This window comes from Ochotona curzoniae, unplaced genomic scaffold, assembly GCF_017591425.1.
Source record: "Ochotona curzoniae isolate NIBS_2020 unplaced genomic scaffold, NIBS_Ocur_1.0 contig_2599, whole genome shotgun sequence".
NCBI classification, from domain to species: domain Eukaryota; kingdom Metazoa; phylum Chordata; class Mammalia; order Lagomorpha; family Ochotonidae; genus Ochotona; species Ochotona curzoniae.
Genome location: NW_024465520.1, coordinates 10517645 through 10536015, shown reverse-complemented (window position 1 = coordinate 10536015; position 18371 = coordinate 10517645). Strand labels below are relative to the sequence as shown.

General features: G+C 41.4%; 1 protein-coding gene across 1 annotated transcript in view; it reads right to left on the bottom strand.

The window, feature by feature from the left end:
• Window positions 1-12689, bottom strand: part of MME (membrane metalloendopeptidase) — an 86233-nt gene extending 73544 nt beyond the window's left edge. The window contains exons 1-3 of the mRNA XM_040974834.1: window positions 12579-12689; window positions 8765-8934; window positions 7643-7678 (exon numbers count right to left, since the gene is read on the bottom strand). Coding sequence (XP_040830768.1) covers window positions 7643-7678; window positions 8765-8924 — 196 coding nt within the window. The 5' untranslated portion in view covers window positions 8925-8934; window positions 12579-12689. The remainder of the gene's footprint in view (window positions 1-7642; window positions 7679-8764; window positions 8935-12578) is intronic.
• Window positions 12690-18371: the final 5682 nt, after the last annotated feature.

Below are 18371 nucleotides of genomic sequence, written 5' to 3'. Positions count from 1 at the left end.
GTGATGGTTAATTTGAAATGTCTATTTTCCTGGGTTAACAGGTACTCAGATACCTGAAAAAGTCTTATTTCTGGGTATAATTTTGAGGGTGTTTCTCAAAGACACTGGCATTTGAATTAGCAGACTAAGAAATTAAGGTCAGTTTCACCATGGTGGGTGTGTTTCATCTGAGAGGACACGTTCTTTTTGCTGGCATAGGTTTCCCATTCTTCTCCTGAGCTTGGACATGAAAGCTCCTCAGAATCCGGGATTTACTTGGTGGGGTTCCCTGGCTCTCAGAACTTCAGAACCAGCCTGGGAGTCCCATCACTGAGTCTCCTGAGTAGCAAGTTTGCAGACTACAGATGATGTGTCACATGATCGATTCCCCTAACAAATTCCCGTAGATCCAGATAGGTAGATAAACCATGGCCAGACAGAGATGATGGGGAGATGGACAGCCCATTGATTTTGTTCCTCTGGAGAAATTTGACTCACACGCAGCCCTTCCAGTGGGAATGAGGTAAAGGAAGTTAGACGAGAACAGATTCCCCTGCAAAGTCAGTTCAGAATCAAAATAAGCTATCTCCAGCCCCCATCTAATCTCCAAATGATTTTGTAGAATTCAAGCTTTCAGGATTTAAGCGTTTATGCTTCTTTGTATTTTTCAATTTCCTTAAAATAATTTGTTACTCTTGTCAACTCAAATGGCATAGTACATCAAAGTCTTGGTGAAAAGCACCTTGCCCCTCTCTGATGAGCAGGACAAAGTATCGCTCTCCCACTAGAGAGGATCTTTCCGTGTCTCTCACTCTAAGTCTTACACTGCAGTTAATATCATCCCTTTGACATACAGGTAACTTTTGTATCTAAAAATAAAACAAAACAAACAACAACAGCAACACTTTAAATTTCCTGTAGCTTTCCCAGGTCTTACTAATTTTCTCCCTCTGCAACTACTCAATCCAGTTTATCCATGTTTTCCATGGCTTTATCGCATATTAAAAATATGCATATATGAGAACTAGTGCTTCAAATTCTCCCATAAGAAATGCATGAAGCATAGGAGTCTCTACTTATCGCATAATTGACTCATATTTCTGGAAGGAATTTGATAGGCAGCTGTTAATTTTAACTGCAGACATTTTAAAGCAAGTAACATCAAACAACTATCCTGAGAACTGTGTTAGGGAACCTGCCCAAAGCAAACAGCCACATGCCATACTGAAATTAACAAAGGTGTGCTTCGATTGTCTTTCCACAAGACACCTGCTGCGTTATCCTTGCCTGAAGGTTCATTTTAAAGTTAATTACACAATGAAATCAGCCCTGTCTCCTACTTTGGAAGGTCCCTAAAGGTTGGTAGGCTCCCCAAAATCAGACTAGTCCTTCCTGTATTTATCTCATTATACCATTGGAGTCTTTAGGGTGTTAGAAGGCAAGACCAGAACAGTCACGATCTGTAGTCAGAGAGGCCCACTGATGCCAGGAATACACAGGCTGCTGGCCCCTTCACCTTGACTGAGACCGTGATTCGCTTTGGGAAAAATGACAAGATATTTAGACGGTTTATTTTATCTTGAGGGTCCTAGCTTAAGCCATATGAAAGTAGTAAAAAAAAAAAAAGTTCAAGCAGAATGTGAGGACTTTCCCCCCTCCCCCCCCTTTACTGGAAGCATTTTCAAAATGAGCAGAATGTCTACTTTCCTTATGTTAATAACTAAACAGTCATGGAAAGTTTACTGTGTGTGCAGAGAATTAAGAAGTAGAGAAGTTTGGAAAAGACTTTCATGCACATCTGAACACTCCACCTATCTGGTTTTCAGGGCCATGGCAGGCACCTGTGCACAGTACAACTTGTACAACCATGCCGGTGGTCCTTCTCTTTCTGCTCGTGGATCTTAATTTGGTTCCCCCAGCCTCTAGGTAATTTAGGACTACACTGTTAAAATGTACTTTCTTAGATCTTCAGGTCCCAGCCATATATTTTTTCAAAGATTTAGTTATTTATGTATTTTTTAATTGAAAGGCAGATTTACAGTGAGGAGAGACAGAGACAGAAAGATCTTCCACCTGTTGGTTCACTCCCCAAATGGCTACAATGGTTGGAGTTGAGCATATTGGGAGCTATGAATCAGGAAATTCCTCCAGGTCTCCATGTACATAGGTATAGGGGTCTGAGCATTGGGCCATCCTCTGCTGCTTTCCCAGGTCATAAGCAGGGAACTGGATCAGAAGTGGAGCAGCTGAGGCTGGACCTGTTACACATATGGGATGCCAACACTGCAGGCAGAGGATTACCCTGATACGCCACTGAGATAGTCCTCCAGTCATATTTTGATGTGCTAAAATCACAGATAAAACTGTTCACTGCTCTTAGTAAAGGAGTTGTTTCTAAGGCCTAAGAGACATTGTACCTCCTGCTTGTTGGTCTGGATTTAACAGTTTGAATTTCCTGAAAGCCATCTATGTCTCTTTGCTCTACCTCCCCAAAATCAGGAATCCATCCTCCAAAACTACCTACACAGGTGTAAAGGATTATATTCTCGGCAGGCTGTGATCTCCTTTGAGGCAACCTGAAGAAGTGATCATGAACGCAGGCTCTGAAGCTCAGCTGCCTGGCCTGGAGTGCCAACACACACCTAGTCACCTGTAAGCAAATGCTGTGATGATACGACCCCATGAAGTCATTACAAGGATCAGATGTGTTAACATATGAGAACTACTTAGACTAATGCTAGACACACACATACTCACCAAGCATAAATTAGTATTGTTTTAATTGTATTATGTTAGTCCAACACTAACTTCCTGCAATTTACTATTATAGCGATTTCTTGTCATTTTGTGTTGTTATACATATTTACCTGAGATTTGCCAATTTACACCAAAACAAAATAGAAGCTAATTTCCTCACAGTCGTAGTGTGTGAATTCCTCTGGTAAGGGCCTTCTTGTTGCATCTTCAAGTGGCAGAAGATGAAAGGGCAAAAGAGAATCAACTTCCTCCATCCGGTCCCCTTTTCAAGGTCAGCTAATTCCGTTCATGAGGAAGGATTCCTAAAACCCAATCACCTTCTCAAGGCCCCATCTCCTGACACTAGGACTCTGGCAACCATAAGATTTTAGACCGGACACATTCAAGTCACAGCATACTACTATTAACCTAGTCGACATTTCCTATCTCTGTCTATTACATGACCCAATTTAGTAACACGCCAGCCAAGATGGGAATTACCTGTACAGGCATGAGTTCACATATACTTCAACAGTCTTAAAGGGGTGATGAAAGGGTGCAAGAATTCCTTATAACTGCTATTACAAATGACTTGAAGTAATTGTTGAGGGACTCAAACTAATGTGACTTTCTTATCTCACATTTCTACAGGTTAAAAGTCTGCCAGAGGCCAACATATGGCTCAGCAGGCAAGACACAGCGTGGCACGGGAGCATCCCATATCGGGAGAGCCTGTTTCCAAGTTGCAGCTCCTCCACTCTGATCAGCTTGCTGGATCAGACAGCAGGTTCCTGCCACGCCCATGCAAGACTGGAGTGAGTCAGAAGTTCCTGACTTCTACCCTGGCTGTTGTGAGCACATGGGAAGTGAACCACCAGATGGGAGATCTGGCTTCAATTTAGATGTACATCAAGGCAGTAAGTACATAAAATCCTATGCAAGTTCTAAAATTCAAAGTTTTTGTCCATATTATGTATCAAATAAGTGATGTATGATAGAGTTTAATAGGATTCTTAACCCTAACATAAATTTTTATTTGCTAAGCTATATTTGTCTGATTTTAGCTTCTGGTATCATATTTCATACTAATGCCTTTCCTATGCAGGCAAATAATTTAAAGAATGTAGTACAAATATAATTTTGTGTATAATATTAACATTTAAATCATGGATGTTCAGAATTAAGATGTGTGACCCAAAACAGATTTCAAGATAATCCATGTCCATCTGCAATATGTTTTGCCTTGGGATGACTGAACTTTTATTGCTTGATTTCAAAGGAACAAGGAGAGAGGTATACTTACAATGACATTCCTTTCTGCTGGGAAAAAAGCTCAAGTTGGAATCAACTTTCATTAAAGTTAGCACCTTGTGTATCAACACCCATTTGTCTAATCTCAAGAATGGTTGTGCTTAAGTTCAAACTTGAGTCTTTCAATGCCATCTATAGAATCATTGGTAAAATATTTTAAAATTTCTCCAATACTACCGTTTGCATTTTTCTTCTTTTTATCTACTCATCTTCTCACTCTCCTCTTATTTGTTTCTGTCCAAGATATCCTCTGAACATTGTTGTAAAAAACAAAACAACGAGCAAACAAAAAACCAACTATTTTCTTTGGCAGAAAGGGGACCGGGAGTGTGTAAGGGCGTGCGGGGCATATCTAGCAGAGCGTGCATTGTCTTCACTTTTTTTACCAAGAACATTAGCCGCAAAAGTGAAACGACTCTGACAGAGTGTGAACCAGCAGCGCAGGCTCAAGGCAAACACACAGCTGTACAGCAATTTCCATCAAACACATTTCTCTACCAAGATACGGCTTTGAAAGATGCTTTTTTGAGAGATGTGGTATGCTTTCTAAGCCACATTAAATAATACATGTTAAATATATGTTAGTGAATCGAGATCTGCCAAACACAATTTAAAATCTGTATCCCCAAACATTAATTCACACTCAAGATGTCAGATTGTGAATGTCACATTGTTCCTTGCGGTGTTTGCTTAGTACATCTCTGCCCCAAAATCACCTTCAGGAATTTGTAGAACAAACCTACCAAATTAAAGAATCCAGTTTTTTCAAAAATAAAATGCAGGAGGAAAAAAGAGAGAAAAAAGTGAAGAAGGGAAGAGAGTGCCTATAGGTAAAGAGACACAAGTCAGAGGAATTATGAATGGAGAAATTAACACTTAGCGCTCAATACGTAATGGAAATTTCTCCAAACAGGACAGACAGAGGCATGTAATAAAGTAGAGAAAGAGAGGAGTGGAAAAATTAGGAGGGAAAGTGAATGGTAACTTGGGCATGTGGCCATTTCCACATATTGACCCAGACATCTCCCAGTCAAGGTATGTATGCAGCCACTTACCTTGGGAGTAAAGAACTTTCTTTGGGAGCAAGAAAATTTAGTCTAGTGTTTAAGACCCCCAAGATCCCAACTACAAGTCCAAAGAATCCTCTCTCTCTGCTTCACAGATATACATTAAAAGAATATCTTCTTACAAAAAGATTATGTTGAATAGGAATGTGAGCACATGGTAAGAAGTTAATGTCTGAGAAACAATGAGGTTTCCCTCCAACTCTACAACATGTCTCCTGACATACAGCCTTCGCAGTTGAGATCATCCAGGATTCCAACATAATTTGTGCAACATTACTTTGCAAAGTTAAGCAAATCAGCAGAAATAATAAAAAAAAAATCACAGAAAATTATTAAAATTACTTGGAAAAATGTATGCAAAGAAAGGAATTGGGAATGCTTAGCTAGCACCAGCAGTGACAGATTGGTTTTCTGATAGCAAGGTTGGTGTCCTGGCTGCTCTACTTCCGATCCACCTGCCTGCTGTGGTGCCTAGGAAAGCAGCCAGGCTTGCGGGAAACCGGGATGAGTTCCAGGCTCCTGAGTTTGATCTGGCCTGTCTTGGGCATTGTAAATATTCGGGAAGTGAACCAGGAGAAGGAAGATCTCTCCTTATTTCTCCCTTGCTTCCTCTTTCCCTTCTTTCTCTCTATAACTTTTCCTTTCAAATAAATTAAATGTTTTAAACTTTTTCTTAAAGGATCTCTTGTTAAAGGCTGGAGCTAATGTATCCATCCTAGGTTGTTGCTGTATGCAGTCATTGTCTTTCTCCACGTTGGAGAAAGGACCACATTGCTTGGTGCAACTCTTATGGTTTCTCTGCTTGCTCTTTTTTTTCTTTTTAATTTTTACTTTGCACTCAAATTATGTTTTTCATCTTAAATTCAGCCCTTGTATCTCTTCTCTTTCATACCTTTTTAAAAAAGATTTATTTATTTTTATTGGAAAGGCAGATATACAAGGACAGAAAGGTGAGGACTTAAACCACTATGCTATCGCTCCAGGCCCTTCCTTCTCTTTCCTTTCTTTAAGGCTTCTACCACCAAGGCTCCCACTATCACCCCTGAACCAACAGATCTCAAATTCAAATTCCAGTACCAGCAGTACCATTTCTATTTACTGTCCATCTTCACTTGGATGTTAGTCCTGATTCAGACAAAACCCATCCAAATCGCTCATTTATCACTTTCTGAATGGGCTGCCAGTATTCTTTCTCCATTCCTGGATTTTAAAACATGGCATCTAGTTCCTGTAGGGAGTCCGTTTGCCTGAGACATCCAATGCTCTCTTGTTGCTGTCTCCAGGAGGGCACCTATGCTTTTCCATGGATGCTGGCCCACCCCTGGAGTATAGCAGCAGTTCCTACTGGTTTGCCTTCTCAGGCTTTATTTCCCAATTCAGCTAGCACGCTTAGCGTTCCCAGCATCCTTTTTAAGCTTCTGCCAGATCATTCCTTTGCTCATGAAAAGGCTTGCTTCCCCCTCAATATATGGCCTTTTCTTAAATTCTCTATAATGTATGCTAACTTCCATGCCGACATTTTTATTGCTTCTCAATAATAACGTGACTTATTGCTGTGTTGTTCTTTCTTTTCTCCTTGATTGGAATTCTCTGTTTCCAATTTCTACTTTCAACTCTTAACCTTGCTTCAAGGCCCTTCCCAAATCTTTAATTCTTCACCCATCCTTGCATGACTACATATCACTTCCTTGAAAGTCCTCAGGCCTTTAGTGATTCACAAAAAGACATTGATACTTGGATAAAACCTGTGGCATGGTGGTTAAGACTTCTCTTAGGAAAGCTGCATCTCACATGAGTGTGCCTGAGTTCAAGTCCAGGCTCCACTTCTAAGTCCAGCCTCTTGCTAAAGCACAATATGATGCATTAGTGGATGGCTCAAGTGCATGGATACCTGCCATCCACATGGGAGACCCAGTTGAGGGGTCCCTGCCATCCACGTGGGAGACCCGGTTGAGGGGTCCCTGCCATCCACGTGGGAGACCCGGTTGAGTAACTGGCTCCAACATCAATCTGGTCCTGCCCTGACTGTTGTGAACTACCAAATGGAAGCTTTTCCTGTCTTTCAAAACATAAAAATAAATAAAACAATTTAAAAGAAGTTTAATACATAATGATATGATGCATATTGCTGCATGTTCATTTTTTTATTGCATGCCAAGTTCCTCCCCTCAAATCCCCTACATAAACACACATCCACACATGTTCTCTATTACCTTGCCGTGTGTTACAAAGCTGAAAACCGAATTTTTAAAGGATAGCTTATTTTTATTTTTATTTACTGTTTAACGACACTTAATAATAGATAAGTGATTTTTAAAGAATAAAAGTTAAAAAAAAGGGTATGCAGAGATATTCATTTCTAGTAGCTTGGGACCCTTTGAATTCTTTTAAAATATATAGCTTTTTACTTAAGGGTTGATGTTACAGAGTGAGAGATGAGAGAGACAGATCCGCCTGCTGATTCCCTCCCCAGGCAGTGCTGAGACAGGGCAAAGCCCAATGCCAGGAGCTTTACTACAACAGTATTAAGTGTGGAAATGATTTCTTACCTGATTTTATGCAGTCTGATGACTTGCAAATACCATCTAAAAAAAGAAAGGAGTATGAATAAATAGATTACATATTTAGCATTTTCTTACTTTTGTTCTTCCAAAAGCTAGCAATTAAAGAATCAATGTCTTACAGCTAGAACTTAAAAGTAAATTCCCTTGAAGTAATAATTCCTTAAAATTGAGTGTTTCATATCATAGTAGGCAAATTCTAAATTTAGAGTTTTGATGATCCAGAAAAAATATGCTATGATATCATTCTACCAACCAAGTCACATAGTGATTATTTAAATAATCAGTTTTCATTTGGGACTTTCTTCCCGCCACTACACAGAACCAATCTTTTTAAATTCTTACTGTGGAAAGCTTTCAAGATGCAAATTAGACTCTTAAATTCCTATGAGGCCTTTTATCATTTCAATGACACAACAAATGTTGATTAATGACTATTACTAAAGTGGTTAACAAAATTGTGTTTAGTTTAATCTAATAAACATACCCATATTAGACTCCTCATAAAGTAAGCATGATTGACCTAAATATTACTGACTCAGCTTAAATATAGAAGACAATGGACTTGTTAAAGTAAATTATTTTGACACACTGATGTTACAATTTATTAATGAGTTTATAACATCATAGCTAAGTATCTGTCATTTTTTAAAGATTTACTTATTTTCAATGCAGTCAGATATACAGAGAGGAGGAGAGACAGAGAGGAAGATCTTCCATCCATTGATTCACTCCCCATGTGACCGCAACGGCCGGTCCTGCGCCGATCCGAAGCCAGGAGCCAGGAACTTCCTTCAGGTCTCCCACGTGGGCGCAGGGTCCCAAGGCATTGGCCCACCCTCAACTGCTTTCCCAGGCCACAAGCAGGGAGCTGGATGGGAAGTGGAGCTGCTGTGATTAGAGCTGGCGCCCATGTGGGATCCCAGAGCGTTAGAGCGTTCAAGGTGAGGATTTTTGCTGCTAAGCTGTCACTCCTGGCCCCTAAGTGTCTATCATTAACACACATTGGATATTACCATCCTTAGATATGTTAGGTGGGTGGTGAGAGTCAAAGATGAATGTTTCATTCTTGTCTGCATGTATCAGTGCTCGGGTCTGAGAGGAACTCACCGTCGTAAGTTGCATAAAGCGCTATCATGGTCACAGCTATGATGGCGAGGAGCAGGACAAGGACGGAGAGGCTGATCTCCAGAGGGGTCCATCGCTGCTGCTTCTTTGGCTTTGGAGTGTTGATGTCAGTTATATCCATCTGACTTTCTGATCTGCTCATCACCTAAAATCTGCAAAGAATAAAGCTACTCATAGCAAATAGAAAAGGAGAGGAAACAAATACACACTTTCCCAAATGCTTAATGTGAGTGAATAAAAGCCAAAGTTCATCTCTTTTCGAGTAACAATAAAGGATATCTTTGTTGAAAAGACAAAATTTTGATTCTACATGTGAAGAATTTATAGCCAGACAAATCTGACAGGTCCTGGTCATAACCTTTTGTTTTTTAGAATCACTTTGTATGCCAGCAAAATTAGATGGCCTGACCCAGTTAAACATTCACATAGGATTGCTTCAGCAGTTTACAACTGAAATATTGCTGTATCATTATCAAGAAAGTCTTAAACTCACCTTTATAAACTACAGACTCACACCAAAGATTAAATTTTAAACAATCTAGTGCAGTTGCTTCTTTTATAGGGTCAAAAATCAATAACTAATACCCTGAAGTGTTGACTAAGCAATCATTCGAAACATGAACTAAAACAGAAAAATCAAAATGAGCAAATAATTCCAAGTAGTTTATATAAACAACTTTTATTTTTACAGTTCAAAATGAATACCGCTTGCTGATATGGTATCTGTTAACTGGACAGACAACATTTTGAAAAAGGCCAGTGGTTTCTATCTTGAAAGATAACCATGCCACTGCTTCTTGGTGCAACTGAAGGAGAGAAATGATTTAAAAACTTCTAGTTCACAAGTCAGGGTGTTCAATGTCAAGATAATTTGATTTATATTTAAAATAAACATGTCAATGCTGAGTACTTTTCATGTGCCGGTATCAGCTCACATATGAGCTTTTCCAGCTTTTCCAGCTTCAGAAAGGAGATATTAATGTATCAATTCTGTACCTTAGGAAACTGGAGTGCAGAAGTCAAATAACTCGCCCACTCTGCCACAAGTTAAAATTCTATTTAAGAGACACATTTGATTGCTGTTTGAAAAAGAAATGTATCATCATGCAGTAAAGGCTATCTTAGAGCTCACTGCAGAAATTCAGGGGGCAAGTTAAGGGGATAAAGCATCCGTATATAAACTCCGTGTGTCCTTGGAGGCCTACTCACCTACCACAGTCACCCACCACAGCTGAGAATGAACAGCTTCATTTTGTCTTCAATGACAATATGAAAGAGCATCTTGAATGAACAGATAATTATTAATAGCTCAATCCAAATGCATCCTAAAGGTAATTCCTAGACGAAGAGATGACTCACAAAGCTTTGAGAGTTAAACATTTGTGGGATACACAGAGTTCCGAGTGTGTTTTGTATAAACTGAGGCAGACAGGAAAGCAGGTATTGCTTTGAAGTGTGATCTGGGAGATCCAGCAGATAACTGAATTTACCCCCTTTGGTGACCTATTTACAAGTAAACCACAAATGCTGAATGTTAAAAATCTGGATACAGAGTCTTCATTATGCTGTCTGCTTGATGGTGGGGCTATAAGTATGGACAAACTATCAAATAAAAATGTGTCGTTGGGCAATGAAAACCATGTCTGCTCAATAAAAGTGGAATGTAATGTACCTGAATGTTGAGATGTCTTGCTAAATGTTTATGTAACTACTGGTAACTGAGTCTCACAGCCTCTGGGAGGATCTGATATGCCAACTGCATTGGCCATAGTCTTATTTGAAAAAGGGTGATGGCTGACTACAGAAAAGATGAAAGCATATGTAATATTTGAAATCTTAGACAAGTAAACAATATAAAAGAAAAATGTTCTTGGTTTCCCAGAGTTCGTAAATGACCTAAAGGACATCCGAATGCATCAATCATAGTTGCTGCTACATTTTCCCTTTCTTAAATATTTCTCCTCTTGTTCTGATAACATATTGAAAGACAATCTAGAGAAATATTTTGCTTCTATTAACTTAATTCTTTCTTGGAATTGGCGAGGGAACTAGGGCAGTCATGGGTGAAAGTAGAGGTTCTGTTTGTTACTGCAACCCATTCAACAGTTCAACAGTTAGTGTTAAGTGGGCAAGCACTTCTCTCTCCCTGGTGACTTCTACTAGAATTCTCCCCTTAGGCTTGAGAACGCCCGCACAGCCCACACAGCTAGCTCGTCATGCTTTGGCACTGGCGATAGCAAGCGGAGTGACATGGAAACTCAGGTGGTGGCTCAAGCTGTTTACTCCTTATCATTCTTGAATCATTTGCAAACTTTCTCCCTCTGCCCTACTTGTAAATGCTCTGCAAATTCTTCAAAATGTTTTGCTCCCAAGCAGCACGCCTCAACAGCCTTAAGCAAAAGTAGCAATGATGCATATTTAACCTCATAACACACTTTGTCATTGAATGCCAGTTCATTCTCAACAATTCATGACTTTCTTGTGAGAAAATAGGACTAAGAATCCTAAACTTCTGGATAGACTGTTTCACTAACTCCCACTCCCTGACCTGCATATCCAAATCAATCACAACCAGCCACAATTCAGAAGGGATTCAGGGAGGGAGAACAGAAAAAACAGACACATTAAAATACAAACAGCTACATAGGGATGTAGTCTTAAGACAGAGTATGCAAAAATACAGCTCCATTGTTAAAAGTAATTCATCTCAACTGAAAATATGTTAAAACACTTAAATTGAGCAGCAGACACTGCCAGAGAATAAAATGAAAAATTGGGAGGAATAACCCAACAAGAACCCCACTAACTATAGCTCAGCGGCATCAGAGAAAGAATCAATTCTTGTGCTGGAGTCTGGGCTGAATTTCAAAGGACTGTAAAGCAGCAATTCTTACAATAGTCGAGCAGAAGTCTTTATTACTTTATCAGATAACCAAATCCTGCACTGTGGAGGATAACTGGGAAAAGGGCAGTGTGAGTCGAAGCACTCTTCATCCTCACAGCTCAGGAGAGCATTACGGTATTCCAAGTCCTTGAAGATGGGCTCTGTATTTACAGCTTACGTTATGGAAACGGAGGCACAGGAAGACGGATATGCTTCCGTTTTAGACTGAATCTGCAGAAGCTTGGCAGGTAGGTTCTCAGAAGAAATCATTTTTTTTTTTTCCTCCAGACATTAGCCACTGGGTAACCCATATGCTAAATATGGAGCTCTAGGCAGAAAGCCCCAACCACATTTCTCCCTTGTGGTGTGTAGAGCTACCATCAGACACATAGTTTCCAGTCCAAAAAAACACCAAACCGTTTTTAAAATTGCTGGAACCCAGCAGCAGTGTAAGACACCAAAGCTACCCGCCTTAGCAGCCCACTTGCCTATTACAGGCTGCCAATCCTGACTCTGGAAATCAGCTACTAGCTTTCAGGGGTGTCAAACTGCCATTTAAATCGCAGGGGCATAGTAAGCAGGAATGGAGTCGGTGAACAAGAAAGAGTTCTCCCGCGACTCTATCTCTTCCCTACCAGCCCCCTTCCAAGTAATGCAAGTAGATTGAGGCCAGTTAGAGACCTTGTTAAAAAAAGAAAAAAAAAAAAAAACTTTCACCCACAAAGGAACACTCCCACATACCCCGCGCCACCCTTGGGTGATTTTTAACATAAATTATATAATAGCAAATCAAGGTTCAAAGCGAGATGAAGAGGTGGAATCATGAAAAGATCTTCAGGTTCAGAAAAGTAAAAATAGAAGTGAGTTAACAAATTAAAAGAAAATCCAACAGAAACCAAAATGAACACAAACCTTGCTTTTTAAAAAAACCAGGGTCTGTACAGCGGAATGGCCAATTCCCTGCCCCCAGATCAGCCCCGCCGCAATTAGGTAGCGCTGATCTCGGTGACCAAACATAACTCCCCAGTCACAAGCTGCCGGGAGCGCTGGTAATAAACCTGAGAGTCGACCTGACATCACTCGCAGAGCCCTCCTCCAGGTCACCCTCTCTGCCCCTTCCCTCCTTCCGTCCCTCCCTCCTTAGGTCCCAGCCGCAGCTCCAGCCCAGGGCACGCCTCCTTCGCCTCGCGTCGCGGGTCTCGGGCGCGCAGGTCGCACCAGAGCCGGGCCGTGGACCCTGCCCCGTGTGCCTGCGGCAGCCGCGCCCCTTGGCCGGCGCTGCCATGCCCCCGACCCTACCCCTGGCGCGTCCCGGTGGCTCCCAGCGCCCCGGGCGATCGTGCCCTTTAGACCCTGCTGCCCCAGCTCCCAGGTGCCTGCTCAATCTGCGGTGACTCACCAGTGGGATTCGGGAGAAGTTGGAGGCTGCTGAGCAGGCACATCCCGACCAATGAGCGCGCGGGGCCGAGCGGCGGGCGGGCGGCTGGGGAGCCCCGGCGAGCGCCGGTCAGTCTGTGCGTCTCCCGGCGCGCCCTGAGCGCCGTGGGCTGCGGGGCGGCTGGCCGCGGGCGCCTATCCCAACGAGGCCGCACGCCGGGAGGTTGCGCGCCGGCCTCTGCCCTGGCAGGGGAGCGCAGGACACCCGAGGCATCCCCGGGACCCTCACCAGAAGAGACTCACCGTGGTCTCTCAGTGGATCCCGCGCCGGGAGTTGGGCGGCTGCTCCCGCCTGCGCTCGGTCAAGCCTGGCCACTTGCACATCTCCGCGCCCTGCGCGTCTCGGCGCTCCCACCCCCTGCCTCGCCGCGGCAGGACGGGGAGAGCAGCAGTTCCCCGGGTGACCTGAAGGTTTCCGCTGGGTCTCCCAAAAGCTGTCACATCATGTGAGGGGCCCGCGGGGGGAGGAGGCGGTGAGAAAGTCTCCCCACGCCCCCAGTTTCCCCACCTCGCCATTCCCAAAAGGGCCTTGCCCAGCATTCTTGGGATTGCTTAGCTTCGGGGCTTGCGGGAAAACAATAGTGGGTCTCTGGGATTCCTTGATGCTGAGGAGGGCACCACAAACAATGCATTCCTCCCTCCCTTTCTCAGTCTTTAGATGTTCTCCATCCCATTCCCTTCTAACTTTTACTTTCTTTCGCCCTCCTTCGCCCTTTCCTTTCTTTTCCCATTCCCAGGTTTCGTTTTATTTCCTCCCTTTCCTTTTCTTAGAGCAATGGGGGTGGGGTGGGGTGGGGTTTAAGATCTGTACGGAACTCAGCTCCCCTGTCTCCTCCACTCTGGGGGAATCAGAACTGTGCACTTGGGGGTGTTGGAAGTAGGAAGCCACAGGGACTGGGAACCAACATGTGCGCCTACTGAACCGACCAAACGTGGCTGTGACTTGTCTGGACCCTTGTCAATTTCATTGCATCAAGCAGCACTCCATTTTCACTGTAAGGAATTCGTTCCTTCTCAAGGGGGTTTAAAACACACACACACACACACACACACACACACACACACACACACACACACACACACACGGAAATCAAAGCAGATCCTTTATAAAAGAAGTCTCCAGCAGCAGTACCAGCACCAGTCAAGGGGCTCTAAAGAACTGAACCTCCCCTGCAGGCCAAACTCCTTGCTTCTAAGGTTTTAAATACAGTTGTAAACACCAACTATGTTAGCAAATATATCATGGATCTTTTTCCCCTGAATCATATATAATGACAAACACACTTATTTTGCGGAAACTCATACTGAAATACTATTGGGTTTTCCCAAACTTTTAATTTTCTGTTTTAAAGATCAAAATTACGTCTTGGGAAGAGTCTGTTGTACAAACAAATTTTAGATCATTTTGATAGCAGACAAAACTGAAAAGCCAGAAAAGCCCTGCAGGCTAACCAAACGGAGACTTCTTCAAAAAGTCCACCGATCTTCAGTCTCCTAAGAGCAATCAGTGTAGGCAGGCAGAGTGGCACCCATGCTTCTGCGCTGTGTCCTTCTATATGCATATTGCAGATACACTCACACATCATTACAACCCTAAAATATGGGTGTAAACGACCACCAAGGCAGCGAGGGATTAACTACCAGTATGCATCCCAGCTGGATCCAAGAATCTTAGTAGCATTCTCTCACATTTTCCAGAGAGGACTGATGCATAGGTGAGGAATCTTGAACTTTTGACACTTGTTAAAGACCAGTACTAAGTTACTCAAATGTTGGTTTTCTGCATCAGCAGCAATGGGCTAAAATGAGTTAGAAGATATATTCTCCTGTTTTACATTTAGCTGATTCTCAGATTTTTTTTCATGTAGAGCCATGTGCATTGACACTTACATGCATATCTGATTATCACAACTAAATTAAATTCATGCACTTGGCCTTAACCTTTGTATTTAACTCTAGGATCTGTTTTCCAATTTGCACAAACTTCTGTTTTAAAAATAATTTTTAAAGATTTATTTTCAATATTTGAAAAACAGCCTTACAGAATTAGAGGGAGAAACTCAGAGAGATCTTCCATTCATTGGTTTATTCTCCAAACAGCTGCAATGACGGAACTGATCCAGGCGAAGACCAGCAGCCTGGAATTCCACCAGCTCTCCTGTACGGGTAGAAGGGGCCCAGACACTTGTATTGTCTCCTGCTGCTTCTCCAGGCACATTGGCAGGGAGCTGGATGGGAAGTGGAGCGTCTGGAACTTGAACCATTGCTTATCTGATATGCTGGCATTGCAGGCCATGACTTAACTGTTGGCACTACAATCCTGGCTCCAACTTACTCAAATGTTAAACATTTGTCAAAACATTCTTGGGATGTTCTGTTCTCACCCTGTATCAGAGGAGTACTTGTCTTTGAGTTCTTGCTCTGCTGCCGATTCTAGCTCTCCACCAATGAAACTTTGAGAGTCAGCGGGTAGTATGTCCATATCCTTGGGATAACTGTCAATTTTCAGTTGTCTTAGCACTCTTCATATTGACATTCATAGTGGTTGCAATGGTCTATACTCTCATTAACTCTTTAAAATGAGGCTGCAGAAAAGTTAAAGGCAAAATGATAGAAAATGTATGTCAAGATATAATTAAAGAATTGCTGTGATAGCAAAATAGTTGGAACAGACTAAAGGTTTATTTTAAAAAATTAAGTAATGAATTCTGTAGAATGATGTAATGTTAAGTTGGTCATGTCCAGTTGCATAAATTTTAAGTATAGATGCCAAAAATGACATAAAGCATAAGGGGAGAAAATGATACATACTTTCTGCAGAATCTATGAAACATTCATAGACAGTAATTATGGTTAAGGTGAGACTGTTAAACAAGGCTTAATGAAGTTCTAAGAATTTCCATTATCAACAACACAATTCTTGGACCTTAACAAAACTGAAGAAAGATAAACGAAAACCATAAGTGCATTTTTGACAACAGATGCTGTGTTCTTATTCTCTGAAAGAGCAGAGTATGAAGTGCTAGAAGAAATGATGAAATGTTTTGTTTTTACTGAAAGACAAGTAATAACTCACTAATTCTCAACTTTCTTTTCTTTTACTTTTTTCCTAAAAGAGGTCTGACAAGATACCTTTGACCAGATCTAAATATAACAAAATTTTGAAAAAAAGAATTACATCTGAATTACAAGTCTGAATGTGCTATCACAGGCCTTCTTTTGAGAACTGTATTTTTGGCCATCGTCTACGCATAAATACTTCAACTTTTTTTTTTTTTTTTTTTTTTTTTTTTACTTTTTTTTTTTTTTTATTGTTGCTTACATTGTATTATGTAGTACAGTTTTATAGGCGCTGGGGATTCCCCCCACCCCTCCCATAACCCTCCCCCCATGGTGGATTCCTCCACCTTGTTGCATAACCATAGTTCAAGTTCAGTTGAGATTCATTGCTTGCAAACACATGCCTAGCATAAAGTTCAGCGTCTTATTGTCCAGATAAGTTCAGTGGCCTCTTGGGGAGACCTTCTATGGTCTGAAGATAGGTCTAACAGAGTAAAGATCCGGTCAGTTAAAAGCCCCAACAAGGCCTCAGTATCAATATACAACATTATGGAATTAATTGACATAGTAATGGGTAGACAATATGTTAAAAATAATGCAAGTTCCATTCTTCGAAACATCTGGGTTGAGACAGTATCAATGACCGGTTCAAAAAATAACCAACAACCAAACAAAAAATTACAGGTTAAATCAAGGCAAACATGTGGTATCTAATCTTTTGGGATTCACTCATTTCCCTTAGCATTATAGTTTCCAGTTGGGCCCATTTAGCCACAAAGAACTGCATTTTGTTTTTTTTAATAGCTGAGTAGTATTCCATGGAGTAGATGAACCAAAGCTTTCTTATCCAATCTTCTGCTGATGGGCATTTCGGTTGCTTCCATGTTTTTGCAATTACTGATTGTGCTGCAATGAACATAGGGATGCATGTTGGTTTGTCGTAAAACAGGTGTTTTGGATATATTCCTAGGAGTGCTATTGCTGGGTCATATGGTATGCAGATTTTGAGTTGTTTGAGTGTTCTCCAGACTGATTTCCATAAAGGCTGTACCAATTTGCAGCTCCACCAGCAGTGGAGTAGGGTTCCCTTTTCCCCGCATCCTCGCCAGCAAGCGTCGTTGGTGTTCTTGTTTATGTGGGCCAATCTTACTGGTGTTAGGTGGTACCTCATCGATGTTTTAATTTGGATTTCCCTTATTGCTAGGGAGCTGGAACATTTTTTCATATGTTTGTTTGCCATTTGGACTTGTTCCTTTGTGAAATGTTTGCCCATTTCCCGTGCCCATTTCTTGAGTGGTTTGTTTGTTTTGGTTTTTTGGTTGTTTTGAAGTTCTTTGTATATCCTGGAAATTAGCCCCCTATCGCCTATATCGTGTGCAAAGATCTTCTCCCAATCTGTGGGTTGCTTTTTTACTTTGTTGATTGTTTCCCTTGCTGTACAGAAGCTTCTTAGTTTGATGAGGTCCCATTTGTTTATTCTGTTCTCAACTGCTATTGCTTTTGGTGTCCTTCTTAGAAAGTCGGAACCTACTCCTAGGTCTTGCAGGGTATTTCCTACATTTTCCTGCAAGAGTTTGAAGGTTTCTGGATGTAGGTTTAGGTCTTTTATCCATGTAGATTGGATCTTAGTGTATGGTGATAGATGTGGGTCTATCTTTTTGTTTCTACAGGCTATCAGCCAGTTGTCCCAACAACATTTACTAAAGAGGCCTTCCCACTTGCTTGAGTTGTCATTGGTCTTTTTGTCAAAGATTAATTGGCTGTATTTGTGTGGGTTCCCTTTTGGTGCTTCTATTCTATTCCATTGATCTTCCTTTCTGTCTTTGTGCCAGTACCAGGCTGTTTTGATAACCACTGCTCTATAGTATGTCCAGAGGTCCGGGATTGTGATTCCCCCTGCTAACTTCTTATTTTTCAGGATGGTTCTAGCTATTCGTGGTTTTTTGTGTTTCCAGATGAACTCTTGAATCATTGTATCCAGTTCCGTGAAGAATGTTTTGGGCAATTTGATTGGAATTGCGTTGAAAATGTATATTGCTTGTGGTAGTATAGACATTTTAATGATATTGATTTTGCCTATCCAGGAGCACGGGATGTTATTCCATCTTTTGAGGTTTTGTTCAATTTCCTTTTTAAATAGTTTGTAGTTTTCTTCGAATAGGTCTCCTACGCTTTTGGTTAAATTTATTCCCAAATACTTCATACTTC